Below are 22153 nucleotides of genomic sequence, written 5' to 3'. Positions count from 1 at the left end.
CAGCTCCAGCTGGGGGCCCAGTACTGGGAGGGGCAGGGTCCTGTACTGGCTGGGGGTCCCGGTACTGGTGTGGTGGCTCCTGTACTGGCCGGGGTCCCGGTGCTGGTGGGGGGTCCTGTACTGGCGGCGGGGGTCTGGTACTGGCTGGTCCACTCCAGTCCCAGCCGGGGGGCCGGGTACCGCTGGGGCTCCGGTACCAGCTGGGGAGCCCGGGAGGGGCCGGCGGGGCCCCGGTACCGGCTCGGGACACGGTGCCGGGGGTGAGCGTGGGTGATACCGGGCAGGGAGTCCCGGTACCGGCCGGGGGCTCGGTGCTGCCGGTGCTGCAGAGCCGCGGGGGGGGGGCCAGCGGCGCTGCGGCAGCCGGGGGGGGCGGGGCGGGGCGGGCGCTGCCGGGGCCGCTGCCGGCGCCGGTGCCGGGGGCGGGGGGCGCGGGCCCGGTGCCGCGCGCGCGTGCGGGGGGCGGGGGCGGCGCTCCCGGCCCGGCGGCCGCTCCCTGCCCGGCCCGGGGCGGAGGGACGGGCAGGACGGGCAGGGCGGGCAGGACGGTCCCCGGCTCCGCGGGCCCGGCGCGGCCGCGCTTCGGATTATGAGGGAGCCATGAGCCCGCTGCGGGGCTGGCTGCTCGCCGCGCTCCTCTCGCTCACCCCGCGGGCAGGTAGGTCCCGGCCCCGGCATCGCTCCGGCCCCGGCATCGCTCCGGCCCCGGCCCCGGCCCCGGCCCCGGTCCCGGCCCCGGTCCCGGCCCCGCCGCCGCCGCTGCGGCTTTTTCGCTGCATCGACACATTTTTCCGCAGCGCCGCCCCGCAGCGCCCCGGGAGGGGCCGGGCCCGCGCCCCCCGCCGCCGCCGGGCCCGCACCTGCCGCCGCCGGGCCCCCGGGTGTCCCCGCGGGAGGTGGCCCCGTACCAGCACCCTGTCCCCTGCGTGTCCCCGCGGGAGGTGTCCCTGTAGCGGCGCTCCGTGCCCCCTTGGGATGTGTCCCCATAGCAGCCCTCTGGTGTCCCCTGGGTGTCCCCTCCAGAGGTGTCCCCACACCAGCCCTCCTGCCCCCTCCGTGTCCCCTCGGGAGGTGTCCCCCTACCAGCCCTCCATGTCCGCCGGGTGTCCCCTCGGGAGGTGTCCCCATGGCAGCCCTCTGTCTCCCGCTGGGATGTGTCCCCGCACCGGCCCCTCATTGCCCCTGGACATCTCCTCGGGAGGTGTCCCCATAGCAGCTCTCCGTGTCCCTTTGGGATATGTCTCCATACTGGCCCCCCATGTCCCCTGGACGTCCCCTCGGGAGGTGTCCCCATCCCGGCCCTCCCTGTCCCCTGGATGTCCCCTCCAGGATGTGCTGCTCTGCCCAGCCCCCCCCTTCCCCTTCCTCCAGGTGCAATGGCGTTCCTGGGTCCCCCCACGTCCTCTGGGTGCCCCCCTCTGGCATGTGTCGCTTTACCAGCCACCCGTGTCCCCTGGGTGTCCCCTCCAGGATGTGCCGCTATATCTGAGGCCCCTGAGCTTCCCTTCCCAGATGTGTCCCCATACTGGTCCCCCACGTCCCCTAGGCACCCCCCAGCCCGTCCCCCTGGACACACCACTATACCTGGATGTCCCCCCGCCATGTCCCCCAGCTGTCCACCATGGGACATGTCCCCATACCCACCCTCCACGTCCCCTGGGTATCCCCTCTGGGACATGGGGGTCCCCTTCCGGGTGCCATGCCACACTTGGGTCACCCCCAGAGCACATCCCCATCCCCATCCCTCCTTGTCCCCAGCCCCCCCCGTGTCCCCAGCCCTTCTCATCCCCAGCCCCGCATGTCCCCAGCCCACCCTGGGCCACCGTGACTGGCTCCCCTCGCCCGCAGGTCCCGCCGCAGAGGCCGGCTCGCTGCAGCAGAGGTTCCCCCGGGCCGGATGGCAGGACGGGCGCGTTGTTTCCCAAATCACCCACCCCAGCAGGCTGGTGGGGCAGAGCTCGGGAGGAGAAGTCCAGAAGCATCAGCTGGACACCAGGGTCAGGAATGAGCCTGGAGGAGGAGGAGGAGGAAGAGGAGGCCCCGTAAGTGAACCGCAACCCCCCCGTCCGCTCTCTTTCTGGGGTCCCCGGGTGGGAGGGCAGGCAGGTCCCCAGGCAGCTGCCCGGCCGCACCCCGGCACACGCGTGGCCACCGGCATCCCAAACCAGAGCCTTCATCCCCCCAGGGACCATGCCGCTGCCGTCCCCCCCCCCAGTGGAGCACCAATGTGTGCCGCGACATCCCATTAAATCTGGGTACCGGTGGTGCGTGTGCGGGTGTTCGGAGAGATGAAATGGGAGCGGGCAGGCAGGCGGCAGGCAGGGCTCCTGCGGAATGAATGGGCTCATGGCTCCGGCGCCGGGGAGGATGGGTCCAGGCCACGTGGGAGCAACCCCACGCGTCCCACGCGGTGCTGTCCCCCAAACCGCAGCCGGTTTCCCCCCCCGCCCCGGGCTCGGTGCATCTGTGCCGGCTGGTGAACTTCATCCTGGGGCCAGCGGCTGGTTTGCCCGGCGTTTCGGGGAGCCGGCACACGCGTCCATCCAGCACTGGGGGGGGGGTTGATGCTTTCAAAGAGGCGGTGGTGGCTGCGGAGGCTGGCGCGCATCGATCCCCCCATCCTCGCTGGATAAAAGGCGAAATAATGAGCTGCAATTGCCGCAAAGGTGATTTAAACCCGGCGTTAAGTAAAACCGCCGGACGCTGGGAAACGCCGGGGTTGGCCAGGCAGCCACCGGCGCTGGCGGGATTAGAGGGAGGTGTTAAGCTGGGGCGTTGTGGGGGGAGGGAGCAGCTGCGGATCTCGGGGGATTCAGAGTTGGGATGGTGGCGTGGGGTCTCGGCGGCAGCACCGCCAAAGCCCCGGTGCGGCTCTCCCGGTCGCGCTGCCTGAGCCGGTGGATGCAGTCTTGGCCGCAGATGTCCCCTCCCCGGGATGCTGCACGGTGGCAAACAGATCCTTGTCCCCACGTCACCTGAGCTGCGGGCAGGGTCGCAGTGAGGGGACGGGGAACCCCAGGAAAAGTTTGGCTTTTCCTGGCCGCTGTTTCCCCTGCTGTGAAGCCCCCGGGCTCCCGAGGGACGTGCTGGTGGTGATGGACCCTCACCCATGCGGCGAGTTTGCTGGGTCTCAGGCGGGCGCTGCAAAGCACAGCTCCTGCTGCCACCGGCAGGAATTAGGTCAGGAGCGACGGGTGCCGCAGGGCGGGTGAAACGCCGGCTCGGCACTGCCGTGGCGGAGCTGGGCCTGCTGGGGTGGGGGACAAGGCTCCAGCAGCCCCCACCCAAATACGGCTCCCAAGAAGGTGGGCGACAGGATGCGGGTGCCCTCCCAGCACTGCGGGAGTGATGATTTTGGGGCAAAACCCAGCATTTTCCTCTATGTTGAATTTTTGGGGGTTAAAAATAGAAATTCACCTTTAGAGGCTGCATATTTGGGTTGGGGTTTTTTTATTATTTTAATTTTTAATTTTCTTTGGGGGGCCAGCGCAGGGGGGCTGACGGCTCCAGCTCTCTTGCAGGGGCTGCACCTGGCGCAGGTGAGCTTCGTGGTGCGTGCCTTCGGCTCGGCCTTCACCCTCGACCTCCAGCTGAACCAGTGAGCGGCCCCGGGGGTCCCGGCGGGGTGGGGGGCACCCGCCGTGGGGCTGGGGGCACCCGCTGTGGGGCTGCCGCTGCCCCCCGGCAGGAGGGAGGGGGTGGAGAAGCTGGGGGCCCGTGGGGACAGGGGGTGGGTTGTGCGGAGCCATGCCAGCCCCAGTACTGGGGCTGAGCTGGAGCGGGGGGAGAGGGGCCCATGAGGTGCCCAAAGCAGGGAGGTCCCATGCCGGGGTGATGCCGCGTGCATGGGTGGTGGGTGGGTGCACGATGAGGGTGCTGCTGGCAGGGCCACGGCCACTGCCGTCTCCCTCCTCCTCCTCTTCCTCCTCTTCCTCCCCACAACTGCGGCCTCTCAACCCCCCGCCTGCTCCCCGCAGCCACCTCCTCGCCTCCCACTACGTGGAGCGGCACGTCGGCGCGGGCACCAACGGCAGCCACAGCACGGTAAGCTGCGTGCCGTGCCGTGCCATGCTGTACCATGCTGTACCATGCCATGCTGTGCCAGGCTGTGCCACGCTGTACCACGCCATGCCATGGTGTGCCGTGCCGTGCCGTGCCGTGCCGTGCCGTGCTGTGCCGTGCCAGCTCTGGGGTTGTGGCGGCAGATTGCTAAATCCAGCAGGAGTCCAGGAGTGGACAGTGGCTGTTCAGCATCTCCACCTGGGCGGTCTCGGGGTGCCCCCCTGCCCCTGGGGTGCTGCCCATGCATCGGGGTGCTGCCCCCATGGGTGATGGGGGGCATCTCCCTCCCATGGGTTCCGGCATGACGGGGGATCCCTAGGGTGCTTTGGCACACACCATCACGCTGCCGGCCTTGTGGTGGGTGCCCACCTGAGTGCCGTGGGTGCCAGGCGCACCCCAGGGGTGACAGACAGCGAACCCCAGAGCCACCAGCCCGGGGGTGCGGGCTCCTGGGGATGCCGGCGAGGGGGGCAACTGCCTGCGCAGCAGCGGCAGGATGGGACCCCGGGGCAAGGTCCAGCCGGCTCAGCCGCCTCTCCCCGCTCTGGCAGGGCGCGGGGGAGCACTGCTACTACCAGGGCCGGATCCGGGGGCAGCCCCGCTCCTTCGTGGCTCTCTCCAGCTGCCAGGGCCTGCGGTGAGTACTCCCGCCGCCGGGTGGGCTGACATGGGGGGGAGTGGGGGCTGCACCCCCTGCACCCTGTCACCCCCCCTCTCTCTTGGCAGCGGGGTCTTCTCAGACGGCCGAGCCACCTACCTGATTGAGCCCCAGGCGGGCGCTGAGCACGGGCAGGTGAGTGGTGGCACCAGGACACACCATGTACCTGCCTCAGTCTCCCCATTGCAGCCTTACGGGTCTGGCTGCGGCTCAGGGACAGCCTTGGGGATACAGGGACGTGGTGGCCCCCACTCCACACTGTCACGTCCACGCATGGCCGTGACGCTCGTCTCCCCATGGCAGGGCCTTCGACCACACATCATCCAGCGCGTCCCCAGCTGCGCCCGACCAGGTGAGCCTTTGTGTGGAGCCGGCGCTCATCCCCAAGGACCGGTGATGGTGGCCCCGGTGGCCCTGCGTCCTGCACCCCGCCAGCTCTGTCCCTTCCCTCCAGGCTGCCTCTTCCCTGCACTGAACCAGCGCCTCACGGGCGGGTTACCAAAGCTGCGGCGGCGGCGGCAGGTTTGGGGACACCGGGCAGGGGACGGGGGACGCTGGGCAAGGGAGAGGGGACAGGGGGCAGGGTACAAGGACGCTTGACCCCAGTTGGCCTCTGGCTACCCCTCTGCCGCAGGCTGGTTTGTGGGCGGTGGGGATGTGTTTGCAGGATGCTGCTCCTGCGCGGGCTCGGGGATGCTCTGCAGCGCCGGCGATGCTGCAGCCGGAGGGGATCCGTCCCTGAGCCCACCCAGGTGGCTTCCCCCCTCCGTACATCCCAAATGCCCCTCGGGGTTCATGGGCAGCCACAAAAGGGGTCAAAAGGCCCCTTTGCTGGGGCTCGGCGGACGGATCCTGCCGGAGCCGGCTCAGCCATGGGCTCCCGCCGGCAGGTACGCCGAGCCCAGCACACGGTTCACAGCGAGACCAAGTACATCGAGCTGGCGGTGGTGAACGACCACCAGCTGGTAAGCGTGGGGGGTCCCGGGGCCCGCGGGGTGGGGGGTCAGGGTGGGTGGGTGGGGGGTTGGGGTGGTCCCCAGCCCAACCTGGCCCCTGGTCCCCCCCCAGTTCCTGCAGCTCCGCAAGTCCGTGGTTCTCACCAGCAACTTCGCCAAGTCCGTGGTCAACCTGGCCGACATGGTGAGAGAGGGTTTGTCCCCAGGGGTCGGTCCCTGGCACCTGGCGGGTTTGTCTCTGGGGAGTTCGTTCCCAGGGGTTTTGTCCCCAGTGGACTTGTCCTGGGGGGAAAGGTTGTTCCCCGTCCCCGGTGGGTTTGTCCCCGGTGGGTTTGTCCCCTGGGGGGGTTTGGTCCCCAGCACCTGGTGGGTCTGTCTCCAGCGTGGGTTTGTTCCCAGGGTGTTGGTCCCCAGTGGGCTTGTCCCTGGGAGGGGGTTTGTCCCCACGGGAGGTTGTCCCCAGGGAGTTTGTCCCCAGCACCTGGTGGGTTTGTCCCTGGGGGGATTGTCCTCCAGGGGTTTGTCCCACTGGGGGTTTGTCCTCGAGGGGACTGTCCCCAGCAGCTGGTGGGTTTGTCCCCAGGGAGTTTGTCCCTGGCACCTGCTGGGTTTGTCCCTGGGGGGGCTTGTCCCTGGTTCCTGGTGGGTTTGTCCTGGGGGGGTCTATCCCCTGAGGTTGGTCCTCAGCACCTGGTGGGTTGGTCCCTTGAGGGTTTGTCCCCAGGGGGTTTGTCCCACTGGGGTTTTTTCCCCGGCACCTGATGGGTTTGTCCCCAGGGGTTTCGTCTGCAGCACCTGGTGGGTTTGTCCCACTGGTGGTTTGTGCCCGGGGGATTGTCCCTGGGGGGTTCGTCCCTGGCGCCTGGTGGGTTTGTCTCTGGGGAGTTTGTCCCTGGGGGAGCTGCTCCCCGGCACCTGGTGCGTTTGTCCTGGGGCGAGGGTTTGTCCCCAGCACTGTCCCCTCACCCCTGCAGATCTACAAGGAGCAGCTCAACACCCGCATCGTGCTGGTGGCCATGGAGACATGGGCCTCGGAGGACCGGATCCGGATGGGGAAAGACTCCCTGGAGACCCTGAACGAGTTTGTGAAGTACCGGCGTGAGGGGCCGGCAGAGCAGAGCGACACCGTCCACCTCTTCTCGTGAGCTCCGCGGCCGCGTCACCTCCCCGGGGCCGGGAGCCGCCGTCCCCCATCCCCACCGTCCTCTTCCTCGCAGGGGTCGGACGTTTCAGAGCAGCCGCAGCGGCACCGCCTTCGTGGGGGGCATCTGCTCGCCCGCCCGTGCCGGGGGTGTCAACGAGGTGGGTGTGGCGAGAACCCCATGGGAGAGGGCTGGGGATGGGGGGGTCCCTCCGGTGACTCCCCGGTCCCTCCCGCGCAGTACGGCAACGTGGCAGCCATGGCAGTGACGCTGGCGCAGACGCTGGGGCAGAACGTGGGCATGATGTGGAACAAGCACCGCACGGCCGCAGGTACCTGCCACCCCCCGGGAGCGGGATGGGGACAGGTGGGGGGACACCGCGGTGCCACCAAGCCGGCGATGGGACAGCCGGCACCCCCAGCCCGTCTCCTCTCTTCCCAGGGGACTGCCGGTGTCCGGACTCATGGCTGGGATGTATCATGGAGGACACAGGGTGGGTGTCCGCTCGGGGTGGCACTGCCACCGTCCCCCACGTACCTCATGTCATCGCTCCCGGCAGGGGCATCGCCGAGGGTTCTGCCCTGTTTTGGGTGACCCGGCGTGCCCGGCAATGCCATCCAGGCAGCGCAGGGGAGGTGACGGTGTCCCCCGCCCCACAGGTACTACCTCCCGCGGAAGTTCTCCCGCTGCAGCATTGACGAGTACAACCAGTTCCTGCAGGACGGCGGCGGCAGCTGCCTCTTCAACAAACCCCTGAAGGTAACGGTCCCCCCGGCTCCCCCGGCCCCGAGCGGCCGTCGCGGGGGGGAGCGATGCCCCGGGGGCGGCTCCAAGGGTCCCTCGGGACTCGTGGTCTCCCCCAGCCCCTGCCACATCCAAGGTAACGACGCCGGCGTTGAACCTGGTGTCCCCAGTGGGGGACAGAGCCAGACCCTCACGCTTGATGACAAGTGGTTTGGGGGTCCTGCCATCCCCTGGGGACATGATGCCCTTTTCGGGGGGCTCGTGGCAGCACCCGGCTCGGGGCCCCCCCCAGCATCTCTTGCTCCCCCTCCCCTCGGTCCCGGCAGCTCCTGGACCCTCCGGAGTGTGGCAACGGCTTCGTGGAGGCGGGAGAGGAGTGTGACTGCGGCTCGCTGGCGGTGAGCGGGGACCGGGGTCTGCTCGCCGCGGCCGTGCCAGGGCTGCCGGCATTGCCGGGTGGCTGACGTGGTGTGCCGGCCGCTGTCCTGGCAGGAGTGCGCGAAGAGCGGGGGCAACTGCTGCAAGAAGTGCACGCTGACCCACGACGCCATGTGCAGCGACGGGCTCTGCTGCAAAGGCTGCAAGGTGCGGGGCCGGGGGGGCCGGATCCGGCGTCCCGCGTGGCCGGATCCTGCGAGTCGCTGGGGTTCCTGCGCCGCGGGCTCCTGACGTGGCAGCTTCATCCCCCGGCTGCAGTACGAGCCGCGCGGCGTGTCCTGCCGGGAGGCCGTGAACGAGTGCGACATCCCCGAGAGCTGCACCGGCGACTCCAGCCAGGTGAGCCGGGCTGGGGGACACACGGGGGGACGCATCCCAGGGCCATGTGGCATCACCCGTCCTCTTCTCCGTGCCCCCCCAGTGTCCCCCCAACCTCCACAAGCTGGACGGCTACTTCTGCGAAAACGAGCAGGTGAGTCTGGCCCGGTGTGGTGGGACACAGCCGTGGGGCTCGGGCACGTCCCCGTGGGGCTCGGGCACATCCTCGTGGGGCTCGGGCACATCCTTGTGGAGCTCGGGCACATCCCGTGAGCTCGAGCACATCCCGTGGGGCTCCGGCACGTCCCAAGGAGTTGGACACATCCCTTTGGCTCCAGCACGTCCCCGTGGGCTCCAGCATCCTGGTGCTTGGGCATGGCCAGAGCTGCAGCCACGGCTGAGCCACGCACACGTGCACACGCACACGTGCACGGGTTTTGGGGTGAGCTGGCTCCTGCAGCAGCCGGGGCCCCCGGGGTGTGTGAGCCCTCCCTGTGCACCGGGTCATCGTCCCTGTGCAAGCCAGGGCCGTGGTCCCTGTGCCACACGCCCTCCCTGCATGCGTGGCCGTGAGTCCTGTACCCTGCAATTTTTCCTGTCCATGTGCTGCTTCCTCACGCACACGCGCCCGCAGCGATGGGCCGTGCAAGCCGCCCTCGTCCACCTGCATCGGCAGCTGTGGGCCGTGCAAACCTTCCGCCTGCACGCCTGCGCGGGGCCCCGCGCCCCGAACGTTGTCCCGTGGCTGCGTGCGTGCGCGGCTCCTCGGTCCCCGTGGGGCCGGGGCAGTGCTCGGGGCTGAGCACACCCATGGGGGGGCACTGCCCTTGCACCACCCCCGTGGCCGCGCACACGAGCGTGCAAGCCCCTCCCCATCCCCCTGACCCCTCTCCCTGCTCCCCAGGGACGATGCTACGGCGGGCGCTGCAAGACCAGGGACCGGCAGTGCAACGCGCTGTGGGGCCGCGGTAAGTGCCGGCCCTGGGGTGGCTTTGCCGGGGGAGGGGGACAGGGGGTGACAAGCGGGTGACACCCATTTTCTCCCAGGCTCGGCCGAGCGCTTCTGCTATGAGAAGCTCAACGTGGAGGGGACCGAGAGGGGCAACTGCGGGCATGAGGGCCTGGGCTGGCTGCAGTGCAACAAGCAGTGAGTGAGCCCTGTCCCCCGTGTCCCCTCTCGGGTGCCACCCGCCCACCCCGGTGATGCCACCGATGCCTTGCAGGGATGTCCTCTGTGGCTTCCTCCTCTGCGCCAACATCTCGGGCGCGCCCCGGCTGGGCGAGCTCAGTGGCGAGATCGCCACCACCACCTTCTTCCACCAAAACCGCTACGTGGACTGCAGGTGGGTGCCACCGCCATGGGATCGGGGACATCCGCCGGTGGGGGGGTCCCGGCGTCACCCGCTGTCGCCGTCCTGGTGCAGGGGAGGCCACGTGCAGCTGGTGGACGGCTCGGACCTGAGCTACGTGGAGGACGGGACGCCCTGCGGCCCCGGCATGCTGTGTCTCGACCACAAATGCCTTCCAGCCACGGCCTTTAACTTCAGCTCCTGCCCTGGCAGCTGGGACGGGAAAATCTGCTTCGACCACGGGGTGAGGGACACGGGGGGGACAAGGAGGGGCTCAGGGAGGGTCACGGCAGAGGCGGGGGTGACGCCGTCCCCTCGCAGGTTTGCAGCAACGAGGGCAAGTGCATCTGCCGGGCCGAGTGGACAGGGAAGGACTGCAGTGTCTACGACCCCATCCCCGAGCCGAAGCCGACGGGGGAGACGGAGCGATACAAGGGTCCGTGCGCCCCGCAGGGGCCGGGGGGTGGCTCCCTGTGTCCCTGTTGTTCCCAGTCCCCATAGGCTGGGTTGTCCCGCTTTGTCCCCAGCCAGCCCCCGGGGGTCCAGTGTCACCATCCCCCCCCCCCCCCGCCCCGGTGCCGCGGCTCAGCTGGGCACAGCTGGGTCTTGTCCCCCTCCCAGGTCCCCACAGTGGCCCTGGGGCTGTGTCCCCATGCCCCCCCCCACTGACGTGTGTCCCTGTCCCCTGTCCCCTGTCCCCTCTGTCACAGGTCCCAGTGGCACCAATATCATTATCGGCTCCATCGCGGGGGCCGTGCTGGTGGCTGCCATCGTCCTAGGGGGGACAGGCTGGGGATTTAAGTAAGCAGCCGCCGCATGGCTCGTCCCCTCCGCTGCTGGCATCGTCACCGGCCATGTCCCCTCCATGCACCGTCACTGCACCAGGGCCAGGCCCCTGCCCTCCTGGGGACACCCCAGGCACCCCTGGGTGGGGGCACCGCCAGTCCCCCCCAGTTGGGCATCACCTCTGGTGTGGTCCCCTGGGAGCTGGGGATGCCTGGTCCCCTTGTCCCTGCCTGGTCCCCTGGCCCTGCCTGTCCCTGCCTGCATGTGTCATTGGGGGTTCACTGTCACCTTGACCCCTTGCTCGGTCCTGGCCGTGTCTGTCCCCAAGCATGGGGTGCCGGGGGGGGGCTGTGTCAGTGGCCCCCATGTGTGTGTGCTCCTGCCTGACACTGGGACACGTCTGCTGCCTGTGGGGCCAGGGACACTGAGGGGGGCCACGCTGGGGGGACAGTGGGGAGACGGGGGTGGCACTAACGCTCCTCTCCTCTCCCCCCGCCGCTCCCCCCAAGGAACATCCGCCGAGGAAGGTATGACCCGGCGCAGCAGGGAGTGTAACCGCCCCCCCCCATCGTCTTCTCCTCGTCACCGTCACTGTCACCGTCACGGTCCGGCAGCCTGACGGCGTGGGAGCCCCCCTGGGCCGGGCCCGTCTGTCCGTGTCGCTGTGTGTCCGGCCGTGCTGTCTCCATCTCTGTGCCCCCCACAGCTGAAAAGAGATGGCAGTTGGGGGGGGCCTGGCAGCGGCCCCCCGGTGCTGGCTCTTTTCAGCTCAGTGTCCCCCCCATGTGTCCCCCTCTGTGTCACAGCCCCGCACTAAACACACCCCACTTCTGTGTTGCAGGTCCGGGGGGGCCTGAGCGGGGCTGCTCTGCCCCATGGCCCCCCCCCCCAGCGCCTCATTAACAGCAATTAAACGGGGTGCCACTGCCGAGAGTCCGGCCGAGGAGGAGAGCCGGGGGGGCACCCGGGACCCCCCCCCGACCCCCACCACGCCAGCACGAATGTATGGGCCCCCCGGCCGCCGCCCCGGGGCTGGCACCACTCCCGGCACTGGGATGAATGTACCTGCGGGGGCGAGCAGGGACCCCCCCAGCCCCACATCCCCCCTCTGCCCCTCCATCAGCATCTTCCAGCTTTGGGGCCTGGGTCCCCCAAAAGGCAGGCCAGTATATCCCAGTACAAGGCCAGTATACCCCAGTACCAGGCCAGCACCCCCCCAGTGCAGGACCTGGGAGTTGTGTCCACACCCACCCCAGATGCCGGGTCTGGGGTGGGGTCCCTGGGGGCCGTGTCTGCACCCCCAGATGTGCCCCCCCAAAAGCGGCTCAGCAGCCCCCAATGTGGGGCAAGTCCCACAAGCTCTTCCCCCCCAAATGTCATGGCTACACCCACCTGGCCATGGGACCCCAGTGTCCCCAGCAGCGGGGACTGGCACCCATGGGTCAGTCTAGGGCAGGGGCTGAGCCCCCTTCCCCAGCTCAGGCAGGTGAACCTGAAACTGGTGGCTCTGGGGCTGGGGGAGGGCAGGTGACAGCGGGGCCCACCTTGGAGGGGCTGGGGCGCATGGGGCTGCTTGGTGGGTGGCACATGTCACCCCCCATCCCCATGGCACATGTCACCCTGCATGGGGTGGCTCTGTAGGGCCACCCAACCCACAGCACCACAGCGCACCAGGGGCCAACACTGGCTCCTTCCACCACTGGTGACACTCGGCATCGGGGGGGGAAACACCTCTGGTGACAGCATGGGGGGACCCCATGCTCACGGCAGGGTGGGGGTGTCCCCTCCATCTCCTCCCTGGCCCAGCGTCCGTGCCTGCCACCACGCCCCTTTACCATGGAGGCAGGGGGTGACCGACAGTGTCCCCAAGCCCAGCCAGGGCCAAGGCGTGCGGTGGCCCCCCAGCATGGTGTGACAGCCCAGCTGGGTGCGGGCAGCACCCATGGGTGCCTTGGCTGCAGTGGCACCAGCCAGGGGACAGGGCACTGCCATGCCAGGGTGTTGGGAGGTGACAGCAGGACAGGGGGTGGCTGGATGTCCCCAGGCTTGGCTTTGGTGGTGGCTCCTCGCGTGACACACCAGCCAGGTGCCCCATGGTGATGGGCTGGGGGACGTCGGGACCTGGGGCCACCGTGGGCGTGGGGGGGGTGGGGGTCTGGCCCAAACCCCCCCATCTCTATCGCTGTCAGCACAATGTCCCCACAGCTGTCACCGCCACAGTGCCGGGGTGGTCCCCACGGCAAGGAGACACCCCCGTTTCAGAGCAAGAACCCACCTTTGTCACTGAGTTTGGGGACATTGAGATATATATATATATATATTTAAAAAATTGGGGTTTTTTTTCTTAATGATTTTAACACTGTAAGGTCAAGCGGTGCCGCTGGTGCAGCCACAGATGCGCCAGGGAGGTCCCACAGCCGGGACGGGGGGGGTGCACCCGGTGCTTCCAGAGCCAAGAGAGCAAAACACACACACACACACCACACACCACACACCACCCACACACGCAGCCCCTCCCGCCTCCCCCCAGCAGGCTGAGCCCACGGGCCCGTCCCGGCATGCGGCAGGGGACAAGCACACCGGGGTGGTGGCAAACCCCCGCCCCGCCAACTCACCGCCAGCCGCACCGCCATCCTGCACCGCCTTGCTCTGCGCTACCGCCCACGGCCGGGATGGGGCCCCAGGTCGTGGGGTGGGGGCTTCGCCGCCCCCCTCGAACGCCTGCGCCTCGTCCCGCGCTCCTGCTTTGCACGCGCTGGGGAGCCGCCATCGCCGCTGCCGGAGCCGCTGGTGCCGGAGACGCCATGTGCTCCTCGCTCGGCCTCGGCTCTGGCCCCCGGGAAGCCTCCTGCAATGTCGCAGAATTTATTTACAATAAAGATTTGGAAAATGATGGGGGTTCTGCTTTTCACCGGTGCTGGGGCGGGGGAGCATGGTGCTGGGCAGGCACGAGCCTCCCCAAATTTCATCTGTGATGATGCTCCGGTCCCTGGTCCCCTCCACCTTGTCCCACCAACGTCCTCCCCATGTCCCACACTCCACCCTGGCCCATCCCCGAGGGTTGGGACCCATGTCTGAGTCAGGTCTCCCATCGTACAGAGATGGTGGCACATGGCGAGTGCCATCGAGCTCGGTCCCTCCAAGCTTTCGCCCAGCTGGGGACCCTGCCCCACCGCGGGGACACGTGGCCGCTCCCCGTCCCACTGCAGAGATGCTCGGTCCCGCGCCTGTCCCAGCGCGAGGACACAGCTCCATCCCCGTCCCGCCACCTGCACCAGTCACTGTCGCAGCACGGGGACCCGTCCCTTGCACATCTCCGGGACACAAGAGCTGTTCACCGTCCCACTGCAGGGACACACGGGCAGGTTCCTGTCCCCTCCCAGGGACAGCCTCAGGCTGGGTTAGCGCCGGGCGGTGACCCAGTGCAGGGGGGTGAGCAAAACCAGGCAGATGGGGACGCGGGGATGGGTCCCCAACTCCCACAGGGACCCGCACGGATGAAGCATCCTCCCACGGGACCAGCCTGGGTGACGCTCAGCTGGTCCGGTGTGGCAAAGCTCGGCACAGCCGGAGCGTTTGGCACAGCCGGCCTGGCTCCTGCTCGGCCATCGGCCACGAGAGGGCTCCCCAGGCCAGCCCAGCCCAGCCCAGCCCAGCCCGGCCCAGCCCGGCCCAGCCCGGCGCAGCCCAGCCCGGCCCGGCCCGGCCCAGCTGCCCCGGGGCCCTGCGGCCCCAGCCCCGAGCCGGGAGGACGGAGCCCGAGGACGAAGGCCCAGGCTGCGGGGGGGGGGGGGGGCTGCAGCGCGTGCCCCCCTTCGCGGGCCCTTGACGGTAAAATCGGTGGCAGACAGGGGACACCGGGCGAGCGCTGCCGCCAGTCCCTCGGCCCGGCGTCCCCCTGCCCCCGGAGGGTCACCTCCCCGGGGAAGCCCCTTCTCTGCCAGCCAGGGGCACCGGGAGGGGTGCGGGACAAGCATGCTGCGACAACCCACCCGGGGGGCCGACCACCGGCCGGCGGGGCTGGAGGTGCCCCTGGCCCTGCAGAGCCCCCAGCGGGACCCGCGCCGGCGCCCCCCTCGGCGGCACGAACGCGCACCGGATCCCGCACCCCCGGCAAGCACCGGGGCCCACGCACACGGTCCGGGGTACCGGGGTGGGCGCGGACACGCGCTGCCGGCTCTGCCCCGCTCGCGGTGCCGGGGGGTGGCCCGAGCACCTCGGGGCGCTGCCTCCCGCGAGCGGAGACCCAGCCCCGGGGGGGGCCTCTCTCCTGGTTCCGGAAGGGTCAAGCCCACCGTATCAAAGCAATCGCCGCCGTCCCCTCGCTCTGTCCCCCGCAGCTACGGCCTCGCAGGAGGCGGCGCGGGGTGGGGAAGATGCTGCAGGAGCCCGCGGCCGTGGCAGGGAGCACGGGGCGAGCGCCCTGCTGAGCTGGGGGGGATCTGCACCAGGAGCTGCCCCCCATCCTCGCTGCCTCCTCAGCCGCAGCGTCCTCCCCTGCCAGGGCAAGACTCAGAGCAAACAGTGCCATTTCTCCCTGTGACACCATGAGCCCGTCACAGCAGGGACACCTTTATACCCCTTAAGGATTTTAGCTGCAGATTTGCTACCAGCCATGGCTGAGATGCATCTCGGCAAGGAGCTATTTTGGGCTGGTGTCTAGATACCAGCGCGATGAGTGAGCCAGAAATATTCCAGATGCACAGACTGTTTCCGAATCTTGAGTTACTCAGGGCCTTCAGGGTCAGGAGGGCAAAAAATATGACTTAAAGTTGGCCCAGCTTCGGTCTGGAGCCCCGCAGGGTCATGCAGCACCTACACCGCTTGCTTAGGGCTGGTCACCAGCACTGCTGTGTGTGCCAGGGAGGCTGGGGCTCACAAGGACGCCACACTGGGGTTGGACGTGCCCAGCATAAGGGAGATGCTCCTTGGCCAACTCCCCAGGACCACAAAAACTATGAGAGGCAGCAGGGTCCAGTGCCCAGAGGCACTCGACGCCCCAGGCTGCCGCTTCTCTCCATCGCAAACTTCACCAGCTTCGTCCATTGTATCACCCAGCTCCTCTCTGCCTTGAAGAGGAGCTGCCCCGAAACGCAGAGCATAGGCTGGCTGGATGCTGCAGCGTTCCTGCCTGTCCTCAAGCTCCTTCTCCTACTCCTAAGTCGCCAGTTTTATGTTAGAGACCATCCTCGCGCTCAGCTCTGATCCACACTCCTCACCCACCACTGCCAGATTTTAACGGCACTTGCTAAAGGTTAACCCCATCGTCCAAGGGAGAAGCCAGAGTCTCCCATTTCCATGCTGGGTGCCAAGATGCTCCTCTGATGAGGACTGCGAGGTCGGCGTTGGCTTTCGGGTTCCTCCGAGGTCACTTGCAGAGCTCCCTCCCTAATCCCGGTGTGATACATCCCCCTGCAACGCAACACACCTGACAGGACCCACGGGGAGCAACGGCTTGGGCAGGCCTGGGGGATGCGTCTGGGCAGCTGTCGCTTACAAGGATAAAATCAAAGACTTATTTGCCCCTTTTCACTGAAAACAGCAACAAGCTTCTAAGGGTGAATCCTGCCGATCTCAAAAGTCTGTGATGGGGACACCCTCCCCCCCCTTATTAGTAAAACCAAAGAAATAAGAAACCAACTCTTCCACAGCGACCTCTGCGTCTGTGCCATTACATAATGGGAAACCCTTGGACCTAAAATATCTCTGCTCCTTTGGCTGCTGAAGCCGATGATTGACCATCTAGCTACGATTTTTCAGCTATAATCTAATGAGGCAGACTTTGCTTTTAGGGTACGCACAAGGAAGAAATCCCCAAGGACTCCTCAGGAACGTGGTCACCGCAGCATGGGGGGCTGCCACATGAGTGGCAGCTTGTGCGAGCAGAGGGAGGCTATGATTTTTTGGCTCTTGTGCTCATAAGAAAGCTGAGATGTTTTGGTCAGCTTTTGAGAGCAGAGGGAGACGTCAGATGGTCAGGAGGCAGTGCTGCCGTGTGAAGTGAAATGGGGAAATGTTGTCCCAAAGGGAGTTTTATTTGGGGGATAAATCACAGGGAAGAGAAAGTAATACCCCAAATACTGGCTTTGCAACGCAGCTGAAAAAAACACTTCCTCATTTTCCATGCAAATAAACAAAGAACCTGAACTGAACTCCGACCACAAACCAAGACACACGTTTCCCAGCTGGGAAACCCTCTGAAGGCTGACACAACTGCATGGCACAGAAGCTGTCCGTCTGTCCCTTCCCTGTTTGAAGCACTCTGGTCACGCACCCACACCCTCGAGCAACAGGTGCTTTCTACTCCAGTGACGATGCTGGAAGACAGCATGACTTCTTTCGGCCGTGTCACCTCCGGTTCCTGGAGGGAAACTGAGGTCTGGAGAGCGAGAGAGAAGGGGAGAGAGGGGATGTGAAGGGTAGAGCCCGCTCTGGCTCTCCCCCAAAGTCCCCCAGCACATGGCATGGCCTGGGACAGAGCAGGACCAAAGCAAGTCCTTGCTGTGCCTCTCTGAGTCGAGGCTGTGCTGCTCTTATTTGATAAATGGAGATTTTAGGGAAATTCACCCTTTTGTCACCACGGAGAAATTCTGCAGGCAAACAGCTGATAAACGGTCAAAAGGAGTATGCACGCTTCAAGTAAAAGCAGATCCCAGCTCTGTCTCGCCTGCTATGGGAATTTTGCTATTTAGGTTCCAGCTGGAAACAAGAAACAAATCAGTGCACAGACAAGAGGCAGTTCAGGGGAAAGCGGTGAGCATCTCCGAGCAGCCTCGGCTCTGCACATCTTACACAACGCTGTCAGTCCAAATGGCACTCCAGCACGCTGATCAGAAACCAGGCGCTCCAGGGGGAAGGGGAGCATCAGTGTTTCCAGCTGCCGAGGGTTTGCCGAGCACAATGCATCTGCAGCGGAGGCAACTCAAGCTTTGGGTGGACGAGGAGGAGCTGGGCAGGCTGAGCTGAAATGGATTAGACCGAACGGTCACAGGAATTTTGGCAAATGCTTGTCGCAGCTTTGCAAACACAACAGGTCACAGTGACCGCGCTCCCCTCACAGGCTTCCTCCTGCTACTTGTGCTATGGAGCTCGTTTGGGGTAATGCACACACCCAGCGTTACATGGTGCTTGAAGCATCTTGCATGGGAAAGCTGGGTATCATTCTGCTTTTAGGTGAACACAAAGATATCAGAGCTGAAACCTTCTGCTGACCAATGTGAGACACCACTGACCCGATTTCTAATGGCAATGAGGAACCCTCCACAGCAGAGACTAAGGACATCAGCAAAAAAACAGACTTTCCAAGCCTGCACACAAACCAGACACGTCAAATTCAAAATCACTTTAAAAAATTCTTTGAGGGTTAACAGCTTCAGGTGGAGGGAGCTCCCACAGGCAGCTGGCCCCGGTCCCAACATGGGCACACTAAGGCTGCTTCAGTGTGCCCCCCCCCGTACACCGCAATAGCACTGAACCCTCAAAGTGGGGGGGGGGAAGAAAAAAGAAAAGAGGAGCTGAGCCTCCAATGACAGCTTTGTAATTGCAGCGACAGGCGAGAGCAGCCCCATGGCACTGGAGGCAACAGCCAAAGGCCAGATGGGAATAAGACGGAGCCGCTCGCAGCCAGGGGTTGCTGCCGGACACACACACGCCAGGGGCCATGGGGCAGCTCGTGTGTCAAAGCGCGGCCGCATCAGTAACTGCTCACTTGCGAGAGAGGCCCATGGGCTGGAGGCGCAGCCCAGCGCCTCTGCGCCTGAACAGCCCCAGCCGACATCGGGAAGGGAAGGATTTTTGCTAGCCCAGAAGACAGCCAGTGGCCTGAAAACGTGATTGAAGGCTTTGGTGCGCTTTAACTTCAGCTACGCAGCTGCCAGCTCCAGGGGGAGGGTGATCATAGACTGGGGGAAGTGGGGGAAACCCAATTCCTTGAGTCTGTTATGACTAGACCGTACAAAAAAATTTCCAAATGCCCTTTAAGAAGCAATCTCGTGCTGGCCAGGACGCTGACTGCACTGCCTTGTAGGTCTTTTCCAGCTCAAAGACTGTGTCATTCCAGGCGTGGGCCAGCCTTGCTGCTGCTTTTTATTAGCAGTCCCCCGAACGCTTGAGTTCACATTTCTGCCGCCAGTAAGCTTTAACCCACAAGCAGCCGAGGCAGAGACAGGCATGACTCAAAAACGATGGCTGATTGCTTCTGGGGTTGCGCGTGCAAGATAGGTGCAGCCTGTTTTACAGCTCAGCAGTTCAAATCCAGGTCAGCAGAATTTAATTGAGAATCCCCAGTGGGCCCATTTCACCTTGTCAGCGCAGTCAGAGCAGAGATAGATGGCAGCCGCTGAACTCTCCGTTCCACAGGCGCCGGCTGTCACCCGCCTCTGCGCAGGGCACAGCACACCGGGACCCGCATCTCCCTGACCCCTGCCTGTAACTGCAAGCGAGATGTTAAGCCCTCATTATCTTATATTAAACTGCAGGAGCTAGGGATTGGGGATTGTTGAGTTAAATTGGCATCTGACAAAGAAAAGGCTCCGTCTTCCTACTTTCCTGAGCTTTTCTTTCTAGTCCTTCTTAAGAATTTAAATTCATCACTACAAAACAGCAATTTATTAAATTAGCTTTGAAGTCTCTCAAGATCTCGGCTCTCCTCTCTGGGTATGTGCAGTACCGTGGCACTCCAGGTCAGAGCAGTTTATGTAACTATCCCCTTACCCCTGCACTGCCTACTATCGTTTTTCTGGGATCTCCTTTCTTAGCAAGGATCTTCTCTTTCCTTACTGGCCATCAAAATATGCGTACAAATAGGAAATGCATAAAATCCTAGCATTGCAGAGGATCATAACTTACTTTTTTGTTAAAAAAACAACCGGGTCATTACGTAACACTACTGCTCCAATCAGCTAGTCAGCAAGAAAAGGCAATAGATGACAAGAAACCAGATTTCGGAGCCACCGAGTAAACCAGAATTTCATTTCACAGCCTGGTGGCATACCTGAGCTCGTCGCCTCCTGTGACAGTCCAGCAATGAACTGCCCTCCCTCCCCCAGTGTATAGGGGAGAAATACTCAGGGACAGTGTGATCTAATAGCATGCTGACAAAGGAAACTTCAGGGCAGCTTGAGTTTTCTTGGAAATACCACGTTCTGGGTGAACCAAGGTGTAAAGCTTTCCCGCTTGCCCTCTGCCCTCTGATAGTTCTAACACTGAGGATAAGGTGGCTATTTTTACACCTACAGAGCACCGTGGTCCCCAGTCTGCCCTGCAGCGTCTAGGTGCTATCGCAATGCACGTAGCAGCAAGGACTTCCCTCAGACGGGAGTGCCAGACACTGGACAACATCAAACTGTGCCGGGTGGATCAGACTCGCACTCTGTGCAGAGGCAAAACATCTATCTGTCCCTGCGTTTCATTTAATAAACCCATTTTCTATTGGATACAATTGCATCTCTTTTTCTTACTTTAGAAGTTTCTTACTGCTGCAAGGCTCCTGGCTACGTGTCCTCCACCTCCATCCAGGCTGCAGGTGCTGCTACGTGATCTGGCAGCTGCCCAGCCACGCTACAAAAATCCCCAAGAATACGTATTCTTACCTGTTTTCAACAGAAGCACTTCCAGCCACCACCTTTTTATGGGACTGGAAGTGTCCCGAACTTCCCTTTAATTTGCTTGAAGTCACTGAGCACCTGCAGGAGGGCTGGAGAGAGATGTTAATAAATGGGGCAAGGCCGCTCACATTTCCACACTGAAAAGCAGTTTTGCTCTAGGAGGGGGAATACTGCGCACTCAGGTCAGGCCAGGTCCATAGCACTGATAACAGCAGTTCCTGTCTCCAGACCTTCACTGGCTTTACAAAACACCTCCCAGTCCCATGCTACCTGCAAATTCCTTTAGAACATTTGATATGGGGGGGAATCAATGAAAATACCAAAATATCAAAAATTTACACCAAGATATGAAAATATCTTGGTCTAAAGACGAAGAGCACAGTTCCTTCAGCCCTCCACACTGCCAATCCTCCCTTCTCCCTCCTGTTCTCCCATCACCAACAGCACTGCTCTTGCGCACTTTACCTGGTTTGAGAGAATAACCCATCTTATCTGGCCAAACAGTTTCTTAACACAGCACCGTAACAAAGCAGCAACTGATGTCCAGAACGTTTACATTTAGCACTTTTCTGGTCTGAATCATGTAACTCATGACAAAATTTACCAGATCAATGCAGCCCTAATTTTCAGAGATCCTTGCTGTACATTTCCACGTCTCTTTCCACCTCATTTTAAGAGCATTTATATAATATTGCATACATAACATACATATAACATAGTATATAACATATTGCACATGTTTATATAAGCAAAGTTATCTATTTTTCTCTCGGAGAATATGGAGAATACACTCCTAGGGAACCCACGTGTCAATCTCGCAAGCTGAGTGTGTTCCAGCTATAAGCCCATAGTAATTCAGCATGCAGCTGATGTAATCAAACGGACTTTTCAACAGCTCCCTCAAAGACCTTTTGAAACGTTAACAAGTTTATTACCAAATATGGTTGACTAATCAGCCGCGTTTTCTGATTCATGCTTTACATGTCAGATAAGGGGCTGTGTCTGGGCTGGAGGGTCACCCTCAGCTCAGTGGAAACCGGCTCATTCCAAAGGGCTGGACCTCTTACGGAGGCCATACAGTTTGTAAAACATCCAACGTACCTGTGAACACACCACCAGCCTTCAATTAGCGCTGGAACCAATTACTGAAATGCGGTGCTTTGCTGAGCAAGCTCCAGGAAAGCTGATTCCTGTCCCGGTGCTCCTCATCCTCCTCCGGGCAGGTACTCTGGATGAAGCTGACCTGAGCAGTGGGTACAGTGCTTCCGGGGGGTCTCTTCCCTCCATTAAAAACTACAGATGACCTGCAAACTTCACTTTGTAACCTCATATTTTCACAGCATTTTTCACCAGTGCACACCAGTGGGACTTCCTGTGGTCTCTGGTCTAATCCCAATTCATGCAAACACTCAAAGGATATAATGCAAACACTCAAAGGATCTCTATGATGCACTAAGTCTTAATTTTTTTGTATATGACATAAGAATACATGCAGCAACAAATGGCTCAGTATTGTAATACCAGCTTCAAAGAGGAAAAAGAAGTATTGCTATCAGCAATATAAAGCGAGAGAGGAATTTTGTTTCAGAGCTTGGAGTCATCACACTTAAATTCAGCTATCAAGGGTCAAATCTCCTCACCTTCTCCCCTGCACAAGAAGTCAGGGGGAATAACAGCCAAAGGCGATGAGGTTGCTCCAAAGCTACGGATACACATGTGCATACTGACACCTGCTAATATCAATGTATTACCAAAAACTTTTTCCATACAGAACAGGCTTTTTAAAAAGTTTTCTGATAGTGGATTTTCAGATTATTTCAAGTTTATGGAAAAAGATATAAAAAGCCTGGCAAACATTCATAAATGGGAATACTGAATTTCTGGGGATAAGAAATACTCAGAGGGGAAAAAAAAAAGTAACTTACTTAAGTCACAGTATGTCTTTAAGTAAGGGCAAGATGAAAGCTGAGAAGCTGGCATGATGCTTTCCAATACTCACAACAAAGCTAAAATATATCACTGCTTGTCTGCTGACTTAAGAAATTTCATTCATCGCCAGAGACTGAGATCCTAACTTCCATCTGAATCCCAAGAC

General features: G+C 62.8%; 1 protein-coding gene and 1 long non-coding RNA gene across 4 annotated transcripts; one reads left to right on the top strand and one right to left on the bottom strand.

Annotated features, from left to right (window-relative positions):
- Positions 1–489: 489 nt before the first annotated feature.
- On the top strand, positions 490–12773 carry ADAM11 (ADAM metallopeptidase domain 11). 2 transcript variants are annotated; one of them, XM_072886166.1, is made up of 26 exons: positions 490–658; positions 1849–2042; positions 3522–3598; positions 3978–4044; positions 4614–4699; positions 4789–4855; positions 5024–5072; positions 5175–5242; positions 5611–5685; positions 5789–5860; positions 6651–6817; positions 6894–6978; positions 7059–7149; positions 7260–7311; positions 7478–7577; positions 7889–7960; positions 8055–8147; positions 8259–8339; positions 8422–8472; positions 9223–9286; positions 9366–9465; positions 9542–9661; positions 9743–9911; positions 9989–10103; positions 10378–10468; positions 10963–12773. In XM_072886166.1, the coding sequence occupies exons 1-26, from the start codon at positions 601–603 to the stop codon at positions 11006–11008; spliced, it is 2310 nt and encodes a 769-aa protein (XP_072742267.1). In that variant the 5' UTR covers positions 490–600; the 3' UTR covers positions 11009–12773. The 2 variants fall into 2 exon arrangements, with proteins under 2 accessions (XP_072742267.1, XP_072742266.1); XM_072886165.1 differs by having other exon boundaries at positions 5024–5242.
- Positions 10968–22145, bottom strand: LOC140662612 (uncharacterized). Of its 2 annotated transcripts, none has more exons than XR_012046142.1 (6): positions 21160–22145; positions 20044–20147; positions 17021–18884; positions 14749–16832; positions 13069–13301; positions 10968–11159 (listed from the first exon to the last, which is right to left on the bottom strand). It is a non-coding gene; the product is annotated as an uncharacterized lncRNA (long non-coding RNA). The 2 variants fall into 2 exon arrangements; XR_012046143.1 differs by lacking the exon at positions 21160–22145 and adding an exon at positions 20524–20811.
- Positions 22146–22153: the final 8 nt, after the last annotated feature.

The sequence above is a fragment of the Ciconia boyciana genome, chromosome 22 (genome assembly GCF_034638445.1).
Source record: "Ciconia boyciana chromosome 22, ASM3463844v1, whole genome shotgun sequence".
In the NCBI taxonomy this organism is placed as follows: Eukaryota; Metazoa; Chordata; class Aves; order Ciconiiformes; family Ciconiidae; genus Ciconia; species Ciconia boyciana.
This window is presented reverse-complemented; position numbering and strand designations above follow the sequence as displayed.